Source organism: Sphaerodactylus townsendi, linkage group LG08 (assembly GCF_021028975.2).
Source record: "Sphaerodactylus townsendi isolate TG3544 linkage group LG08, MPM_Stown_v2.3, whole genome shotgun sequence".
Classification (NCBI taxonomy): domain Eukaryota; kingdom Metazoa; phylum Chordata; class Lepidosauria; order Squamata; family Sphaerodactylidae; genus Sphaerodactylus; species Sphaerodactylus townsendi.
The window spans coordinates 113,287,600-113,308,557 of record NC_059432.1 but is presented as its reverse complement, the minus strand read 5'-3'; the positions used below and the strand labels follow the sequence as shown (position 1 = coordinate 113,308,557).

General features: G+C 46.8%; 1 protein-coding gene across 1 annotated transcript in view; it reads right to left on the bottom strand.

The window, feature by feature from the left end:
* Positions 1–18,645, bottom strand: part of P3H2 (prolyl 3-hydroxylase 2) — a 36,144-nt gene extending 17,499 nt beyond the window's left edge. The window contains exons 1-5 of the mRNA XM_048506998.1: positions 18,498–18,645; positions 14,590–14,779; positions 10,488–10,619; positions 4,636–4,778; positions 1,419–1,508 (exon numbers count right to left, since the gene is read on the bottom strand). Of these exons, the coding sequence (XP_048362955.1) occupies positions 1,419–1,508; positions 4,636–4,778; positions 10,488–10,619; positions 14,590–14,779; positions 18,498–18,581 (639 nt within the window). The 5' untranslated portion in view covers positions 18,582–18,645. The remainder of the gene's footprint in view (positions 1–1,418; positions 1,509–4,635; positions 4,779–10,487; positions 10,620–14,589; positions 14,780–18,497) is intronic.
* Positions 18,646–20,958: the final 2,313 nt, after the last annotated feature.

Genomic DNA, 20,958 nt, shown 5'->3' with positions numbered 1-20,958 from the left:
AATCAAAGATTCTGGGACAGTCAAACGGATGTACTTGAGTCATCTGTGCTTGGGCTTTTGACTGTCCTAAATACGAAGCAGAAAAGAAAAAGTTTCTTTCTAAATAGTTAAACTTGCCCCTTTTCCTGATACTGTAACATTAAGGTTGCTTCTTAATGGTCTAAATTAAAACTGTAGTAGATATGGCAAAATTCCGTTTTGCAGTTTGTTGTCAAAATTTTTTATGGACTGTTAAACACAAATAAACTATGAACTTTAATTGTAATCTTTACTTTTAAGATGCATCAATAAAACCATTATTTACAAAGCAAACGAACAAGCAAACTGAATGGCATTGCAGAAGACTTATTCAAACGATTTGTACCGTGGCAAGATTATCATCATCATTGTTATTTTTAAAAAATTTGTATCATCTTTCCACCCAATTCAGGATCCTCAAGGGGACAGATAGTAAAACACTAAAAGACTTCAAACGTTTAAAAGCATTTAAAATACACACACACACCTGAATAAAACACAATATGTACATAAATGCAGAAACATAAATGCAGAAAGAAGAAGAGGAGGAGGAGTTTGGATTTATATCCCCACTTTCTCTCCTGTAGGAGACTCAAAGGGGCTTACAATCTCCTTGCCCTTCCCCCCTCACAACAAACACCCTGTGAGGTGGGTGGGGCTGAGAGAGCTCCGAGAAGCTGTGACTAGCCCAAGGTCACCCAGCTGGCCTGTGTGGGAGTGCACAGGCTAATCTGAATTCCCCAGATAAGCCTCCACAGCTCAGGCGGCAGAGCGGGGAATCAAACCCGGTTCCTCCAGATTAGATACACGAGCTCTTAACCTCCTACGCCACTGGTGCACATTTGGTTCACCAGATAAGCCTCTGCCACTCAGGTGGAGGAGTGGGGAATCAAACCCGGTTCTCCACATTAGAATCCACTTGCTCTTAACCACTACACCGTGCTCTCGGGATGCTGGATTGGATGAGACGATGAGCCAATCACGTTCTCATTTGCTAACAATTTGGGATAAACGTGAATGGTAAGAGGTGCTTCTGCCGTGCTTTTTGGAGTACAAAATTCTTCTAAAATCTTAAATGAAGATATCCTCACATGAACCCTGAAGGAATTAATACAAAGCAGAGGCTCATTCCGCACATGCAGAATAAGGCACTTTCAAACTGCTTTCAATGCTCTTTGAAGCTGTGCGGAATAGCAAAATCCACTTGCAAACAATTGTGAAAGTGGTTTGAGAACGCATTATTTTGCATGTGCGGAAGGGACCAGAGAGAGGGGAGGGGGGGAGGGAGGGAATGGCTTCCTCAAAGCCAACAATGGGACTTCAGGGTGCTGCAGGATTCCTAGCCTAAATTTCTCCAAAAATTCACAGGCCACGCCTCCGTGGCACTTGTGCGTCCTTACCGGCTCAGTGTACGAGAATCCCAGCCCCTCCGCAGCCGTCTGTAGCAGGTACGCTTCCAGCTGATGCCGCTGCAGGAACATCACAGCATACTGAAAGAGCCAGGGAGAAAGACCTAAAGCCACACTGACTGGGAAGAGATCGGCAGGGGCTCCCCCGCCCCAGCAAGCAGAACACGGCCGTGATTTACGAGCACTCAAACATCCCCAGCCATGCAGCGTAAGCGCCTGAGTTTTATCTGAAGCATCTTCTGAGATCTGCACAGAGACGAGGAAATGGAACCCACGAACGTAATATCTGGTCCCATTCTAGGCATGTGTTTGGAAATCCTTCCTGCCTGTAACTACTGATACTATACAATGCTACCTCATGCTGGCTAGAGTCTGTCCTTTGGACGATAACACCTGCTTGCTTTTTGTAATGACTACTGAGCAATCATGGGTAAGTTTTACATTTTGATTTTACTCGGTTCAATAGTTTTGTCTCTGTTTGCTTTTGTTCAACTGATTGTATGCATAGTATGCCGGCTGACTATAGTTTGTTGAATGACGCTAAGTTCAATAAACTTCAAAATTATGTTTTAAAGAAAGCAACTTTTTCTCTGAGTCGTGTGTGCGTTCAAAATCCTGACCCACGTTTAAGGAGAGTAGGTAACTCTTCCTCTACATGGTTGGATTTGGGTGTCTTAGTTGATAGTTCCATGGGAATGTCAACTCAGTGCATGGCAGCTGTGAAAAAGGCAAACTCTATGCTGGGGATAATTAGGAAAGGAGTTCATAATAAAACTGCAAGGATTGTCATGCCCTTATATAAAGCAGTGGTGCGACCGCACTTGGGGTCCTGTGTTCAGTTCTGGTCGCCACATCTCAAAAATGATATCGAAGAGATAGAAAAAGTGCAGAGAAGGGCAACGAGGATGATTGAAGGATTGGAGCACCTTCCTTATGAGGAGAGGCTGCAGCGTTTGGGACTCTTTAGTTTGGAGAGGAGACGTCTGAGGGGGGAGAGGATTGAAGTCTATAAAATTATGCCTGGGGTAGAAAATGTGGACAGAGAGAAATTTTTCTCTCTTTCTCACAATACTAGAACCAGGGGGCATCCATTGAAAATGCTGGGGGGAAGAATTAGGACTAATAAAAGGAAACACTTCTTCACACGTGTGATTGGTGTTTGGAATATGCTGCCACAGGAGGTGGTTATGGCCACTAACCTGGATAGCTTTAAAAAGGGCTTGGACAGATTTATGGAGAAGTCGATCTATGGCTAACCGCAATCTTGATTCCTCCTTGATCTCCAGATTGCAAATGCCTTAGCAGACCAGGTGCTCCTAGGACAGCAGCAGCAGCAACCAGAAGGCCATTGCTTTCACATCCTGCATGTGAGCTCCCAAAGGCACCTGGTGGGCCACTGCGAGTAGCAGAGTGCTGGACTAGATGGACTCTGGTCTGATCCAGCAGGCTCTTTCTTATGTTCTTATGTTCTTATGTTCTCTCCTTAAACATGGGTCAGGATTTTGAACGCACACACGACTCAGAGAAAAAAGGATTGCTTTAAAATATATTTCTGAAGTTTATTGAACTTAGCATCATTCAACAAACTATAGTCAGCCGGCACACTGTGCAGACAATCAGTCGAACAAAAGCAAACAGAGACAAAATCACTGAACTGGCTAAAATCAAAATATAAAACTTATCCATGATTGCTTAGTAGTTTTAACAGAAATCAAATAGATCTCATAGTCCAAAAGACAGACTCTAGCCAGCATGAGGTAGCATTGTATAGCCCTTTGGGGATGAGGCGGCCTATAAATTAAATAAATAAATGAATGAATGAATGAATGAATGAATGAATGAATGAATGAATGAATGAATGAATGAATGAATGAATGAATGAATGAATGAATGAATTTGATCTCCTGAATTTTTTCTGGATCAGGTGCCCGAGGGGCGGAGACCTTGGATGTCACCATACGCAAAGCCAAGCTCTTGTGGGTGCTCCTGTTCTTCTTGATGATATGATGCATTCAGCAGCCATATTGGGATAAGCAGAGTGGCCCCAAGGTAAGTATTTTATGCCTCCACCTCCCCAGAGGACTTGGATGCTACTAGTACCCCACTGTGATCCACCAGAACAAGAAGAAGAGGAGGAGGAGGAGGAGTTTGGATTTATACCCCATCTTTCTCTCCTGTAAGGAGTCTCAAGGTAGCTTACAAACTCCTTTCCCTTCCTCTCCCCACAACAGACACCTTGTGAGGCAGGTGGGGCTGAGAGGGTTCAGAGAGAACTGTGACTAGCCCAAGGTCACCCAGCAGGAATGTAGGAGTGGGGAAATACATCTGGTTCACCAGATAAGCCTCTGCCACTCAGGTGGAGGAGTGGGGAATCAAACCAAGTTCTCCAGATTAGAATCCACCAGCTCTTAACCACTACACCACGCTGGCTCTCAAAGCAAGTAGGCATAGTGGGGAATGAGTTTTCTGCTATGCCCAACTACCTGTGTGTATTGGAACACTACAATTCCCACCAGCGAACCTATGGCGCTCCAGATGTTCATGGACTACAATTCCCACCAGCGAACCTATGGCGCTCCAGATGTTCATGGACTACAATTCCCACCAGCGAACCTATGGCGCTCCAGATGTTCATGGACTACAATTCCCACCAGCGAACCTATGGCACTCCAGATGTTCATGGACTACAATTCCCACCAGCGAACCTATGGCACTCCAGATGTTCATGGACTACAATTCCCACCAGCGAACCTGTGGCGCTCTAGATGTTCATGGACTACAATTCCCACCAGCGAACCTATGGCGCTCTAGATGTTCATGGACTACAATTCCCACCAGCGAACCTATGGCGCTCCAGATGTTCATGGACTACAATTCCCACCAGCGAACCTATGGCGCTCTAGATGTTCATGGACTACAATTCCCAATTGGCCATGTTGGCAGAGGGGCTTGATGGGAGGTGTAGTCACATGATCCTGGAGTGCTCATCAGTCCCTACCTGAGATTCCAGCCCCTTCCTCTACGCTCCACTCAGCTCCCAGCTGCGTAAAGCAAAAAGTTTGCCCGGGGGCTACATGTGTAGAGCCAGACCTGCCAACGCACAATTTCTATTTCATCTGCACGTTACGGATCAGCGGTGAAGGAGATTGCTGCAAGAGCGAGAGTCAAGATGCATAAATGTCTCCAGATTCATAGATTGGCCTCTTACCTCCCTGGGCTCGATGCCTGCAAGATCCTCGGACCCTTCTAAGAGGGTTTCATAGTAGCTTTCGTTGTCTAGGACATCTTCGTCCTCCGGGTGGAAGAGAAGGTAGGACCTGGCACACTCCAGAGCTTGCTTGTAGTCACCAACTGAAAGAGAGATTGGGGGACGGTGGGAACTTCGTGGCACGTTTTCTGCTTCCTAGCCTGTGCTCGAGACCCACCCCTTAAAATCACAAACCCCCAAAGACACCGCCTGTAAAAACCTCTGGGAAGAGGGTCATTAGAACAGGTAGACAGTGTGGTGTAGTGGTTAGAATGTCACAGACATGAACACTTGCAAAGTTGCCCTATATTTGCAGGTACTTGTCGAGAAGATTCCCCCTTCCTGAAAGTAAAATCTCCTTGGTTGTTGGAAACAAGAGCGTGAGAATCAGCTGCGTGTAATTCAGCAGTGGCGTAGGAGGTTAAGAGCTCGTGTATCTAATCTGGAGGAACAGGGTTTGATTCCCCGTTCTGCCGCCTGAGCTGTGGAGGCTTCTCTGGGGAATTCAGATTAGCCTGTGCCCTCCCACACACGCCAGCTGGGTGACCTTGGGCTAGTCACAGCTTCTCGGAGCTCTCTCAGCCCCACCCACCTCACAGGGTGTTTGTTGTGAGGGGGGAAGGGCAAGGAGATTGTCAGCCCCTTTGAGTCTCCTGCAGGAGAGAAAGGGGGGATATAAATCCAAAACTCTTCTTCTTCTTCTTCTAAAATGAGTGAATGGTTTGGGAGCTCACAGGAGTGCTGAGCCACCAATCACAGAACTGAATCAATGTATTGTCAAAGGCTTTCACGGCCAGAATCACTGGGGAGTTGTGGGTTTTCTGGGTTGTATGGCCGTGTTCCAGTAGCATTTTCTCCTGATGTTTCACCTGCATCTGTGGCTGGCATCTTCAGAGGATCCTTACACTGTAAGAACAGTGCCTACAATGAATGTATAAACAACATAAAACTACCACTAGGCCATTAGGGGATTTAAACATGGTTCTACTACCTTCTGTTATAATTTTACTATTTAATTTAATGGGGTCAAGAGGAAGAATCAGGAAAAGAGGGCAAGAAAAGGGGAAAATGGGTGAAATAGGATGGCAGGTGGACTCTGACCATCCCACAGGGGAAAGATAAAATGCAGGTGACCCACTTCTCAGAGTTTCTTTAGGAAAGGGCAGAATAAAAACATAGCAGATGGATAAATCAACTAAGAAATGGACTCTGCTCAACTCTAGAAACCTTGGCATGGATAAGGGCCATAAAGTATTGGCTGCATATACATTTTCTAGTGGGATCCAATAGCTATATTCCCTCTCTGTTATCAGATCACTTTATTTCAGAATGGTATACTTTGACCTTTGGAAAGGTTGAAGCTATCGGTTTCCCCTTGGAATCACTCCTTATGCTCACAAAGGTGGAAGCCTTCAGACTAGTGAAGAATCGGCTCTTGGATCTTGATTTTCATAATTTGTTTCGTGCTGCCAAGACAACCTGTTTCTCCGACTACATTATTAATCCCACATCGCTGAGCATGGAATTATGGCAACATATCTTTGATCTGCTGATTAATCCACACCCAGAGGAGAGCGCTACTTCAGCTGCAAGATGTAATGTGCTGCCATCAGCTCTGCTGGAGGTAAGATTTAAGAATATGGAACGTGCTAAAAGAGTTTGTTCATGTGATAGGACTACGGTTGAAACACTTGACCATTCTCTGTTTCAATGCCCTAAATACAATAAGATACGCATGAAATACATGAATTCCATTTTCTTGCAATGTTCTCAGTGGCATGAGTGTTATAAGATACCCAGTCTCCTGAACAGCTCTGATGCGCTCTTTTGTGAAACTGTTGCAAATTTTATACTGGAAATTAGTAATTTCAACTGTATTTCTTAACCTTGTTTTGTTTTAAAAATTTGTCCTGTTTTATATGCCAATAAAGGCTTGTGTTGTTGTAGACTCTGCTCATTGAGACACCAACTCAGCCGGCCACTGAAAACTAAGGAAGAACCATTATTTTCTACTCACTCCATGTTCTTGGAGTTTTAATGGTTATATCAGGAAAAATGTGTTGCTAGCCAGTCCACAAATTAGGGCAGCCGTTATCAGCCCAATGGGGATTTTCCTGCCACTCTGTGGTCCCAAAGATGTCTTCAAACACAGCCCGCTGCCTGCACGAAAATAATGATCGCACCAGGCTTTGGGTTCTTTTAAAAAATGCACTTAAGGCAGCACAAAAGCACGGATTGTTGTGTGAGTCCCTGGCTTAGTCAGGAATGCACCCGCTCAATAGGTTATGCAAGGCAGGGCAGTTTAAGAGGGCTTGGCTTTGCATGGGAGGTGTGGACAGATTATTACAGAAATGTTTGTCGCCTGCATTTTGACTGCTTTAACTTTTCTTTAAATCACTGCGATGGTTTTAAACTTTTGTTGCGTGGCGTCTGCTTCTGCAGGCAATTAAATCAGGACGTTGAAGGAATAGTATAACAATGGTGGATTCCGCACAACATACGCATAATGGGTTGCAGTCATTTTAAAGGAACCCTTTCCCCTTTTCCCCGTTCGCATGTGTGCCCTTCACCCGTTCAGGCAGACATTTTTAAAGAGAGGCTGGATAGCCAACTGTCGGGAGTGGTTTTGATGGCGTGTTCCTGCATGGCAGGGGGTTGGACTTGATGGCCCTTGGGGTCTCTTCCAACTCTATGGCCGTTTCCGCACGGCCATGATTGGGGTTGGGTCAGCGTACACGACGCCAACCCAACCCCCCTGGGACCGTTTGCACGAACGGTCCCAGAAACAACCGGGAAGACGGCGCCGCAGAGCGCCGTCGACGGTCGCCCTACCGTTGCTGCGGCCGTCCGGCGCATCGCCGAGGCCTGGGGACATGCCCCCCCGCCCTGGCGACCGCTCCGGCATTGCAGGGCAGTCAATCATCCTCGTTGGCCTCCTCTGCACTTTTTCTATCTCTTCAATATCTTTTTTGAGATGTGGCAGCCAGAACTGAACACAGGACTCCAAGTGCGGTCGCACCACTGCTTTATATAAGGGCATGACAATCCTTGCAGTTTTATTATCAATTCCTTTCCTAATGATCAATTTTATTATCAATTCCTTTCCCAAAACTCGGGAGCAAAGCAGGTTTGAGAAAGACTGGAAGAAAGAAACTGAAACCCAGGGAGATACACAAATGGACCAAGATGCCGCAACTGATGCAAGAAAAGAAATAAGTCAGGGCAACTAACCTGTGTGGAAATAGCCTAAATTTTTGCACAAATGCCAAAGGACTCCACCAAAATGACGGGATGTATCCAGGGGTGGGATTCAGCCGGTTCGCACCACTTCGGCAGAACCGGTTGTTAAAATGGTGCTTGTAAACAACCAGTTGTTAAATTATCTGAATCCCACCACTGCATATATCCCGCAGAAGATGGATTTCTCTCTGAGGCCTTCTCTACTGGAAGTCAGATGCACAGATGACCTGGATTCTCAATCTTCCGGTGTGGACGGGCAGTACATTTCGACAACCTGGAACACACCACTCACGCACAGCCTGGAGGGCTGAGATGGGGTGAAATAACCAATCTAATTCCCTACAGCGGACCTGTGCGCATATTTTCTTAAGCTCCTGTGAGTGCAGAGGCGGGCCTAGTCCTCTAGGGGGCACCAGAGGCACAGGTTCAGCTACAGCCTTTCCAGCTGTGGCCCCAGCTGTGTTTTTATTTCATCGCTGTCTGTTAATCGACAATTAAAATATTTAAAACAACAAAGTAAATGTCAGTGTGAATAAATCAGCATAAAAACTGTTAAGTGTTTTTTTCTTAAACAAAATGAAATTTGACGTGAGTTCGTTATTTCTGCTGGGAGGAAAGACTTGGGGTTACCCAGATATGTAAATATTTGAGCATGGAAATGCAAGAAAAGGCAGCATAAGTGTGTCTGGATGTGCATCTGGAGAAACATTAATTCGTGCATCTGGATAAACAAAATACCTCTGACCTCAAACCCCTTGCTAGCTTGTACGAGGAGGACTGCGATAGACACTCTGTTTTGCCCACACGTCCCAAAAACCAAGCTACTGGGGAACTTCTGTGGAGTTTCTGTTGATATCAGTGGAATAGACACTTTTCACATAGGGTGTTGTGGTTTTTTTGGGTTGTATGGCTGTGTTCCAGTAGCATTCTCTCCTGACGTTTCACCTGCATCTGTGGCTGGCATCTTCATGATTCTCTAAGATGCCAGCCTTACAGGAGAGAAAGGGGGGATATAAATCCAAACTACTTCTACTACTCCTCTTCTTCTTCCCCTCCTCCTCCTCCTTCTTCATTATCATCATCATCATCATGTTCCAATCCTGAGTTCTTCCATTGAGTCTATAGTCATGGGCCATAAGAACATAAGAACATAAGAACTAGCCTGCTGGATCAGACCAGAGTCCATCTAGTCCAGCTCTCTGCTACTCGCAGTGGCCCACCAGGTGCCTTTGGGAGCTCACAGGCAGGATGTGAAAGCAATGGCCTTCTGCTGCTGCTGCTGCTCCTGAGCACCTGGTCTGCTAAGGCATTTGCAACCTCAGATCAAGGAGGATCAAGATTGGTGGCCAGAGATCGACTTCTCCTCCATAAATCTGTCCAAGCCCCTTTTAAAGCTATCCAGGTGAGTGGCCATCACCACCTCCTATGGCAGCATATTCCAAACACCAATCACACGTTGCGTGAAGAAGGGTTTCCTTTTATTAGTCCTAATTCTTCCCCCCAGCATTTTCAATGAATGCCCCCTGGTTCTAGTATTGTGAGAAAGAGAGAAAAATTTCTCTCTGTCAACATTTTCTATCCCATGCATAATTTTATAGACTTCAATCATATCCCCCCTCAGATGTCTCCTCTCCAAACTAAAGAGCCCCGAACACTGCAGCCTCTCCTCATAAGGAAGGTGCTCCAATCCCTCAATCATCCTCGTTGCCCTTCTCTGCACTTTTTCTATCTCTTCGATATCCTTTTTGAGATGTGGTGACCAGAACTGGACACAGGACTCCAAGTGCGGTCACGCATTCACTGCTTCTTTATATAAGGGCATGACAATCGTTACAGTTTTATTATCAACTCCTTCCTAATCATCCTCAGCCTAAAATTTGCCTTTTTTCACAGCTGTTATGCATTGAGTTGACATTCCCATGGAACTATCAACTAAGATGCCTAAACTCCCTTTCCTGGTCTAAAACTTGATAGAACTTGGACCCTTTGTAGTGTGTGTATGTGAAGATTGGATTTTTTGCCCCTATGTGCATCACTTTGCATTCTGCTACATTGAACTGCATTTGCCATTTCTTAGCCCACTCACCTAATTTATCAAGGTCCGCTTGGAGCTCTTCGCAATCCTTTGTGGTTCTCACCACCCTACATAATTTGGTATCATCTGCAAACTTGGCCACCACACTACCCACCCCTACTTCCAGGTCATTTATGAATAGGTTAAAGAGCACTGGTCCCAAAACGGATCCTTGGGGGACACCACTCCTTACATCTCTCACCATTGCTAAGGAGGGTTGGAAATCTCCTGGAAATCTCCTGGAATTACAACAGTGCTCACGATGGCAGAGGTCAGTTCTCAGGGAGAAAACGGCACCTTCCAAGGACAAAGTCTGTGACAGGACACCTCGCTGTGGTTCTTTCCCACCCCAGACCCTGCTTCCCTTGGCCTCTACGCCTAAATCTTCAGGAATGTCTCAACCTGGGGCTGGCAACCGTCTTTCTAAAGGTCTCAGCAGCAGCCACAGAAACCACAAAACACCTGAAGCAGAAGAAAAGCCCAGCAAAGCAATTTTTACCTCTGTAATAGGCAAACTGCAAGAAATCATAATGGAGGGGGAGGTAATTGTCGATGGGGGAGAGACGCCCGGGCCGTGTCGCCAGGTCCCGCACACACTCATGTTGACACACGAGGACTTGCATGTAGTGATCTGGGAGGGAAACAGAGAAAGACAAAAACACACGCCTCAGCCTGGAAAGAAAAGCGAGACAACAATACGTGTGAAAGGGATCTGGGAGTCTTAGCAGACCACAAAGTGAACTCGAGTCAGCAGTGTGATATGGCAGCCGAGTGTCATGATCAGCTCTCAGGGTCATGTCTGGTATGCCCGGGGCCCATATTCTTTGCTGCTAGCTTGACCTGAATTTACGGCTGCTTTGTAACGTTTATACAACTAGGCCTCCCCTGACATGCTGGTGCCATGGGAAAGAGTTATTATCTGACCCTGGGCTAGCAGCCGGGCAGCTTCACATTGTTATCTGCTGCTGATAGCATAACCTTGGTGCTGGGTACAAGCAAATTCAACAACTAGCAGATATTGTCGAAGGCTTTCACGGCCGGAATCACTGGAGAGCCTGGAAGGATGTCCGTGTTCTAGTAGCATGCTAAAGAAGTTTCGATGCTGCTTATTTGTATTGGTATCTTCAGAGGATCTGACAGTAGGAAAGGAAAGCAAGTGGAGTATATAGGATTCCTTTCCTACTATCAGATCCTCTGAAGATGCCAGCCACAGATGCAGGCGAAACGTCAGGAGATAATGCTGCTAGAACACGGCCATACAGCCCGGAAACCACACAGCACCCCAACTAGCAGAGATGTTCTGCACTGAGAATATGGGAGGGGGGATTCCAGGGGATAAATGTGCAACGTGAATGTGTGTCTGGTAGAACTGGCTTTGACCCAATGATCTGGACTTGTGTGCCTACATAAAGACAACTGAACCAAAAACCAGAGTCTGATTATTGAACCAAGTTTCCAGGGCCTAGCATCAGCCTGTTTGATGCTGCTTTGCTTCCTGCACGGGATGTGGGAACCTTTCTCTTCTCATTACCCCTCCCTGCTGTGCTTGTGTTTTTCCACTTTGCTTCTCAGGCCATGCCTTATCAGCTCATTAGACATCTGTTGTTGTAGCTCTGTCAGTAGTGTGGAATGTAGGTTGTTTTGATCTGGGGGGGGAAGCTTGGGGGAGAAGGCTTCTTTGTCTCTGGACCGTGGGACTGGAAAGCTGCCATCCCCCCCCCCCCATGGGAACTGGTAGTCAGGGGAGGGTGGGGTATAATGGAGGCTTAGTTCTGGCAATAGCAGTGTAAATGCCTATTCCTGATGCTGTTCCATAATAAAAAATCAGCTGAATACAGCTAAGGAGCACCAACACCAAGAAAGCCAATGCAATTCTAAGCTGCATCAATAGGAGTACAGTGTCTAGATCACAGGTGTCAAACTTGTGGCCCTCCAGATGTTATGGACTACAGTTCCCATCATCCCCTGTCAGGATTCCCCGCTCTGCCGCCTGAGCTGTGGAGGCTTAAGCCCAAATTCAGATCAGCCTGTGCACTTCCCACACACGCTTGGCAGCTGGGTGACCTTGGGTTAGTCATACAGCTTCGGTTTTCCTCCTTGTGCTCCCACCCTGTCTCACAGGGTGTTTGTTGCGAGGGGGGAAGGGCACGGAGATTGTCAGCCCCTTTGAGTCTCCTGCAGGAGAGAAAGGGGGGATAAAAATCCAAACTCTTCTTCTTCTTCTATTTCTCCTTATTGAGGCTTCTTTATCCTCACCTGGACAAATGGATTAACATCCTAAAATCGGCTCAGGCCTTAACCTAGCAGCAGCCTTCTCAGGAGGAGAAAGGACCTCCGTCTCCTCTTCAGCAACCCCGGGGCAAATTTCCAGGGTCTGGGCCTTTCTGGGTTCTGGGCCTTTCTACACAAATACCTTCTGCTAAGTCTATTGCTTTGAAGGGCTATATTTATTTTCCATAGTAGCAGCGAGAGCAATCTAAATAAACCTCAGCCCGCAGAGTGCGTCAGGCTTCGACAGCTAAATAGGTCTCTTCCAGCCAAACGGGCTCCGGTTTATTGCCAGCGTTTCCCCTCATGGCCAATCAAGCCATTCATGATATTCCTCATTCTTAACCCTGCTGGGATGAGGCCAACCGGCGGAAGAGATCCGAGAGCTCTTGTTTTCCCGTGGATTTTCAGGCCCTCATCCTCCTAAGCAGTTGAGTGCCTGCCAGCTGGACCGTGTCACCCACGCCCACTGGCTTTGAGGAATTTGGACTGGAAGGTGGGTCTTCAACAGACCATGATGTTTTGTGACTGGCCTACAGGTAGTTATCCTGGAGACCTGACGTGTGCACGGGCAACCAATGAAGAAGAAGAAGAAGAAGAAGAAGAAGAAGAAGAAGAAGAAGAAGAAGAAGAAGAAGAAGAAGAAGAAGAAGAAGAAGGAGAAGGAGAAGGAGAAGAAGGAGAAGATGATGAAGAAGAAGAAGACGAAGAGGAGGATGATGAAGAAGATGAAGAAGAAGAAGAAGAAGAAGAGGAAGAAGGAGCAGGAGGAGGAGTAATAGTTTGGATTTATATCCCTCCTTTCTCTCCTGCAGGAGACTCAAAGGGGCTTACAATCTCCTTTCCCTTCCCCTCTCACAACAAACACCCTGTGAGGTAGGTGGGGCTGAGAGAGCTCCGAGAAGCTGTGACTATCCCAAGGTCACCCAGCTGGCGTGTGTGGGAGTGCACAGGATAATCTGAATTCGCCTCCACAGCTCAGGCGGCAGAGCTGGGAATCATATGCGGTTCCTCCAGATTAGATACACGAGCTCTTAACCTCCCAAGCCACTGCTGCGTAGTGGAATCTGGGAAAAAAGAGGAAATCCTTCAATATACGAGTGATTAGAAGAAGAATTGGGATTTATACCCCACTTTTCTCTCCTGTAAGGAGTTTCAAAGCGGCTCACAAACTCCTTCCCTTCCTCTCCCCACAGTAGACACCTTGGACAATTATGCACAGGGTGTTTGCTGCGTGGCGGAGGCAAATGTTCACTGCGGCAAGGTTTCTTGTACGAATGTATTTCCTCCACACCCGATTTCACTTCCCACTCTCTCTGTGACAAGCAAAACCACGTGTGGCAGATTTAAAATTTGCTTTGCTGCCAGAAGGTGCCACGTCACATTCAGTCTTCTATCTATCTATCTATCTATCTATCTATCTATCTATCTATCTATCTATCTATCTATCTATCTATCTATCTATCTATCTATCTACCTACCTACCTACCTACCTACCTACCTACCTACCTACCTACCTCCCTACCTACCTACCTACCTACCTACCTACCTACCTACCTACCTACCTACCCAAGTACCCAATCTACCTACCCACCTACCCACCTACCCACCTACCCACTCCATCTACCCACCTACCCACCCACCTACCTACCCACCCACCTACCTACCTAACCTACCTACCTACCTACCTACCTACCTTACCTACCTTCGAATTACCTATTAAGGAAGGCTTTCAATGCAGTCGAATCATCAAGGTGCTAGTGTATTCTCCGGTTGTATGGTCAGAACTTCCAGTTGCATTATCTTCCCGACGCTTTCTCACTTCTGGCATCTGTGGCTGGCATCTTCAGAGGATCATCTATCTATCTATCGTCTGTCTGTCTGTCAATCAATCAATCAATTAAATTATAGGCCGCCTCATCCCCGAAGGGCTCGAGGATGTTTCACAACACGTTGTTTCCAACAGCAAATTGATGCAACATAAAATTTAACTCATTAGAAACTCAGCAGCAATTAATAACAATAATAAATAAATTAAAACAACAAGATTGTGTAAAACACATATACACAGGCGCCCAATCTAAAAGGCCAAAGAAAGGAAAAAGGAGGAGGAAAGGGAGGAGATAGGCAGGGCCCAAGGTGGAATTAGGGCCCAACCAAGGTGGTCCTGACAGGCAGCTCTGTTTTCAGTATGTCCCTTCCTGCTCCTTTTTTGGATGCCCTGCTGGGACCCAGGAATTAGACCCAGTTGGGTTCCTTTCTAGCCTAGGTGGGTGCCAGAGGGGATGCTCATGGAGAGGAAACCCCCACACCTCTTCCACAGGGCCCCTTACCTGCAATTGCTTCATAGAGGGTGACTTTATAGTTCAGATATTCATACTCTTCAAATTGCTGGGGGCCCTCGCACAAGATTCGGCACTCCGTGTCAGCGGTGCTGTATCCGTCCAGCGCCCGCTCCAGGAAATGGATGGCCAGGTGGTATTCCTCTTGGTCATAATGCCTCACTCCAGCAAGGTAATCCTCCTGCAAAAGCCAGAATGTGTAAAGATGAGGTGAGGTGCAGCCATTGTGGGAAAAAGACTGCAAATTCAAACAACAAAGAGCGCCACGGTTTTGAACGGCACGTCCAAGTTATGGAGGACACACAGCTTAGCTCTACACTGTATGTGTAACCCCCATGCTCAGAATGGGTTGACCCAGAAAGGGGTGGAGACCCAAAGCAGGAGGAGGCTGCAGACCTCATGTAGTTGGAGGATAATAAGGCTACCAGACTCGGACCTAAGCTGTATAAGCCCTTAACACCTTGTTAAGGTAACTGAAATGCCATAAACTACTGGGAAGGTAGTTGACCTTTATTTTTGCTATGCTGTAAATGTTGGAGCTTTATTGTTTCAGGGTTTCTTTTTTGTGGTTGTCATGGGTGTGAGAGTTCTCCTGGAAACCTTCATCATGTTGAATCCTGTTCCTCAAGCCCTTGGAGTCTTCAGGAGCCAACCCACTTGCAGGAAGAATTGGACTTGGCAGTATCAGTAGACTGTAAATATAAGGACTTGAAAATGCAACCTGAACCGGACCTTGAAATGTGATGTTAAATGTTGATGTTATGTGTTAAGAAAGTAAACCATTTTGTTTTTAAAAATTGTTGTTGCAAACTCATTCCAGGTTCTGCCCCACAGAACCCACAGTTAGAGGTTACATCTGCACAGAACCCTTGGTAAAATCCTGGTGGCCCAGAACAGTGGCTGCCACGCGGGGTTGGCGTTTTCTCTCTTTTTCCCTTCCTAGCTAGGCCCTGGGTGGGAGCAGGCATAATCCACCAAGCGAGAGACCGCGTAGGCTCTCTGCCCTGGTCTATTAGCATTCGGCCTAATGGAATTTATAGTGTCATTAAAAGATCCCTTTTGTTCTAAAACATGTTAAAGAATGCAGGCATCCCCAGAACAAAGAAAAGGCACATTTAGATAAGAAAGCAGGAACATCCGAGGAACAGGATGTCAATAGTGTGAAATATGCTAAATCAGGTCAAACTACGAATCTAAATCTCTGCATGTTCTGGGAGCATTAAGAACATCTCCTGGCATATTGACATATTGATGACTTAATTGTGACATTATTGCTCAATTCATGACTGACGCCAATTCCGGATAATTTACCTTAATGTAATTTGGCTTGTATCCTTTACTTTAAGCCCTTGGTTTTGGCCTTTGGGCCTGACCCCATAACTTCTAGTGAAGCGATCGGCGGAAACGATTAATTTTAACCGGATTGCCGGCCTTTACCACCTTAATTCTGAACGCCGAACCTTGTAGATGATCTGGTAGACTTCTATGTTTATTTTATACCCCACAGTTCCCAGAGTGCAGCGAAGCATTTCCTGCATCCCATCCGATATAAATTCTCACCAAATTAAACATCTGTTCTCCAAAGCTAGTGGCCTCTGCCAGACTTTTGAGCTGAGCTGAAAGGAGATGATCCGCAGATTTGACGAAAGAAAGATGGATGGCGGACTTGACGACCAGGAGCCCGGATGAGCGCGAGGCGGACTGGAGGAAGGGATAGGATCTGAGACGATCGCGCGCTGCCGCTGAACTGCGCTGCGCAATAGCGCGCGCTTCATGCTTTCTTTGATGGATTCTTTAGATAGCGACAGGTGAAGAATCATGTCTACAGTATCAGTCCTTCCTTCCTTCCTTCCTTCCTTCCTTCCTTCCTTCCTTCCTTCCTTCCTTCCTATCTTCCTCCCTCCCTCCTTCCTATCTTCCTTCCTATCTTCCGTCCTTCCTATCTTCCTTCCTTCCTTCCTCCCTCCCTCCCTCCTCCCTCCCTCCTTCCTATCTTCCTCCCTCCCTCCTTCCTATCTTCCTTCCTATCTTCCCTCCCTTCCTATCTTCCTTCCTTCCTCCCTCCCTCCCTCCCTCCCTCCCTCCCTCCCTCCCTCCCTCCCTCCTATCTTCCTTCCTATCTTCCTTCCTATCTTCCTTCCTTCCTTCCTTCCTTCCTTCCTTCCTTCCTTCCTTCCTTCCTTCCTTCCTTCCTTCCTTCCTTCCTTCCTTCCTTCCTTCCTTCCTTCCTTCCTTCCTTCCTTCCTTCCTATCTTCCTTCCTTCCTCCCTCCCTCCCTCCCTCCCTCCCTCCTCCCTCCCTCCCTCCCTCCTATCTTCCTTCCTACCTCCGTCCTCCCGATCTTCCCCCCTCCCTCCCTCCCTCCCCCTCCCTCCCTCCCTCCCTTCCCCCTCCTTCCTCCTTCCTTCCCTCCCTCCCTCCCTCCTCCCGCGATCTTCCCTCTTCCCGTGATCTTCTCCTCCCGACCTCCTTTCCTCCTCCCCTCCCCTCCTTCCTTTCCCTCCCTCCCTCCTTCTCCCTCCCTCCCTTCCCTCCCTTTTCCTTCCTTCCCATCTTCCTTCCGCATCTTCCTTCCCTATCCTTCCTTCCTTTCCCTTCCTTCCTTCCTCTTCCTTCTTCCTTCCTTCCTATCTTCTCCTTCCCTCTCTTCCTTCCTTCCTTCCTTCCTTCCTTCCTTCCTTCCTTTCCCTTCCTTCTTCCTTCCTTCTTCCTTCCTTTTCCTTCCTTCCTTCCTTCCTTCCTTCCTTCCTTCCTTCCTTCCTATCTTCCTTCCTATCTTCCTTCCTTCCTTCCTTCCTTCCTTCCTTCCTTCCTTCCTTCCTTCCTTCCTTCCTTCCTTCCTTCCTTCCTTCCTTCCTTCCTTCCTTCCTCCCTCCCTCCCTCCCTCCCTCCCTCCCTCCCTCCCTCCCTCCCTCCCTCCCTACTTGGCCCTAGCCACTTTCTAAAATACTTGGTCGGCACCGGGAAACATGTTGGCAGCCAATCTGGCACCCACAAGCCTCAGTCTGGAGCCCCCTCACCCAGGGATATGCAGAACCCCCCTCCCCAATATGACCAAATGAACAAAAGCTGTGTCAACAATGAAGAAAATATCTATTGGAACATAATTATACTGTTATTATTGTTGCAAGTCAATTATAGGGAGCAATTATCAACCAGAACTGATTTCCATCTTAAAGAAATAAACTGCTTCAATGCAGGGCTTTCAGAGTCCTTATTCAGGTAAATCACAAGGTCCACAATAAATTCCAGCAGCAAAATCTGTTAAAACTTCTCAGTATTGAATTCAAAATCTTCTTAAGCTTCTCAGTATGGAGTTTACAGTTGCTGTACAACAACTGAGACGCGTAAGAAGATTTTGATTTCAACAGTGAGAAGTTATAAAAGATTTTGCTCCTGGAATTTAATGTGAACTCGGACTTGTGATTTACCTAATAAGGACCCTCAATGTTCCGCATTGAAGCAGTGTATTTATTTAAGAATCAAATTAACTCTGGCTTATCATTTTTCCTTGTATTTGGCTTGGAACAATAATAACAGTACAGTTGCGTTATTAAAAATCTTTTCTTTATTGTTGATACAGGCTTTGTTCATTTGGTCACGCTGGGTTTGCTGTATCCTTGGTGTTCATTCTGTCCACTTTTTGTGCTTACCACCGCCACTGCCACCGCCACCGCCACCGCCACCACCACGCCGATGCCGACGCCGACGAGGGTATCAATACCCTGGTCAGGATTTGTGAGCCAAATTGCTCCACTTTGGTCAATGGGAAACAAGGTTTTAACTTCACTGGGTGTATTTTTGTCCTGAAGTTTGCTGCAGGCTCCACTTTAGACAAATTTTTAGCGCCAACCTTATTTCAAACCTGTGGAACAACGATGATAACCTCCCAATCTTACCATGTGCTGTCTGGCTTCTCGGTCAACCAAATCGACTTTTCCTGCCGTGGTCTTGTAATTTTCAAGGTCTTGCTGAACCTCCATGTGTTCCGGGTTTGCCAGGAAGAAGGTGTGGGCGGCATCTGCTGCCTTATCCAGTTGGTTTAACTAGAAGCAAGAAATCAAGAAGACCGGTCACATCAAGATTCTCAGTCACAAATGTAAAAGGAACAATCAAATGAAATATAAATAGTGGAGATGCAGTACGCATTCGGAGAATCATCAGTACGTGTCGGTGTTGGTATTGTGATCCTTGCACTGGAGGACACAAGTTGATAAGTAGACAGATTTTACAGTTTTGGAAAAAAATATTTAGAATATAATAATGGTCGTGACATCATCACAATGCCAATAAGCATAAGCATTTCATTGTCATTGTGCCCGCACAACGAAATTTACAGCAGCCTTCCTCAATGCACACAATTCCAGACTCATACCCCATCCTCCCTTTCCCCTTCCTCCACCCATCCCTACACAGCCCCAAACACATCAACACGTAGCCGCGGAGTTCAGCATAGCCACAGCTCTAGAGTAGAAGCTGTCTCTAAGCCTCTTTGTCCTAGTTTTGATAGACCTGTATCGTCTGCCGGATGGTCACAGTTCAAAAAGAGAGTGTGCTGGATGAGACGGGTCTCTCAGAATATGTTGGGCTTTCTTTGGGCTTCGGGAATCATAGAGTTCTTCCAAGGAGGGGAGAGGGCAGCCGATCATCCTCTGTGCAGTAGCGATCACTCTTTGGAGCGCCTTCCTATCTGCCACTGTGCAACTTGTACAATGACCATTAGGACACTCTGGTATTTGGGCAGAAATTCTATAGTACAATCCTTTTTATCACACAATTTTTGACCAAATACCCGACTAATGGTCATTGGCATCGTGATGACATCACTTCCTGAAGTGACATTGATACATCAATGCTGGCCACCATTTGCAGCGGGAGGGGGGGAGAGGGTCAGAGTGGGGAATCCCCCACTGAGAAGGAACAGGGAGGTTGCCCTAAGATGGGTGCCCACTTTCCTGTAATGTACAGAGAAACAGAGTCCTTGATCCAGGTACTCTCAAGTAAGAACATAACAAGCCAGCTGGATCAGACCAGAGTCCATCTAGTCCAGCTCTCTGCTACTCGCAGTGGCCCACCAGGTGCCTTTGGGAGCTCACCTGCAGGAGGTGAAAGCAATGGGCTTCTGCTGCTGCTGCTCCCGAGCACCTGGTCTGCTAAGGCATTTGCAACCTCAGATCAAGGAGGATCAAGATTGGTAGCCAGAGATCGACTTCTCCTCCATAAATCTGTCCAAGCCCCTTTTAAAGCTGATAGCGGAGCCAGGAGAGAATCCCGCTCCTGGACTATGTCTGAATTAAAACGATTGGAGGATTTATTCCGTTTTGTATTTATTTAGGTAGAAACTGGTTTGTATTAGGTAGAAATAGGATTTGTAAGTTTCCCTGTATTTGTGATTGTATGGAACCTCCTTGGCCCAAGGCAGAGAGCCATCTCTGCCCCCCCACCCCTTCCCATTCACGTGTAAAAGTCTCCCTGATGCACGCTGGACAAAGGGAAACCCTCGGTCGAAGCCGCTTCTGCCCTGCCTCAATCTCGTCAGCAGGCAGATAAGGGACTCACGTCATCGCTCTTTGCTTCCTGACCCCGGAAGACACCTGGAGAAAACCTTTGTGTGTCCCCCGTCAGTGGACACGCCATCGCCTCTCACTCTGCTCTAAGGCCAAACCTTGAGAAGGGATGCCTTATCGGACACTTGGATTGGTTCCTGCATGTTGCAAATGAATGATTGGTTGTTTTGAATTTTGTTAATGAATGGTGGTGGGCTGTCTTTGGTTCTCCCGGGCCCCGACGGGAGAAAGTGTACTTAAGGGGTTGCAAGGCTGCTAGGCAGCGCAGTGTTTGTGCGGAAGGGAGGTGCTGACACTTAGGTCAGCATCTCAATAAATCACTTTTATTTATCCAAGCCTTGTCGGGTCTTGCTTGGGTTCCTGGGCGCTGCCGAGAGCGGGATACCTCTGGAACGGAAAGTGTTATCCTGAGCAGCGCGGTAACAAAGCTATCCAGGTGAGTGGCCATCACCACCTCCTGTGGCAGCATCTTCCAAACACCAATCCCACGTTGCGTGAAGAAGTGTTTCCTTTTATTAGTCCTAATTCTTCCCCCCAGCATTTTCAATGAATGCCCCCTGGTTCTAGTATGGTGAGAAAGAGAGAAACATTTCTCTCTGTCAACATTGTCTAGTAACTGAGCTTTTAAAAGTTTATTAAAAAGAGAAGAAAAGAAAAAAATACAAACAGGTTTCTCTTAGCTCTAGTCTAGACAGTTCCAAGTATACAAAAGCAATACAGTTGAAGGCATGAATCTTTGCAGCAAGTCTAAGTCTGAATGAAATGCAAAAGCGAATGAAACGTGAATCCTTCC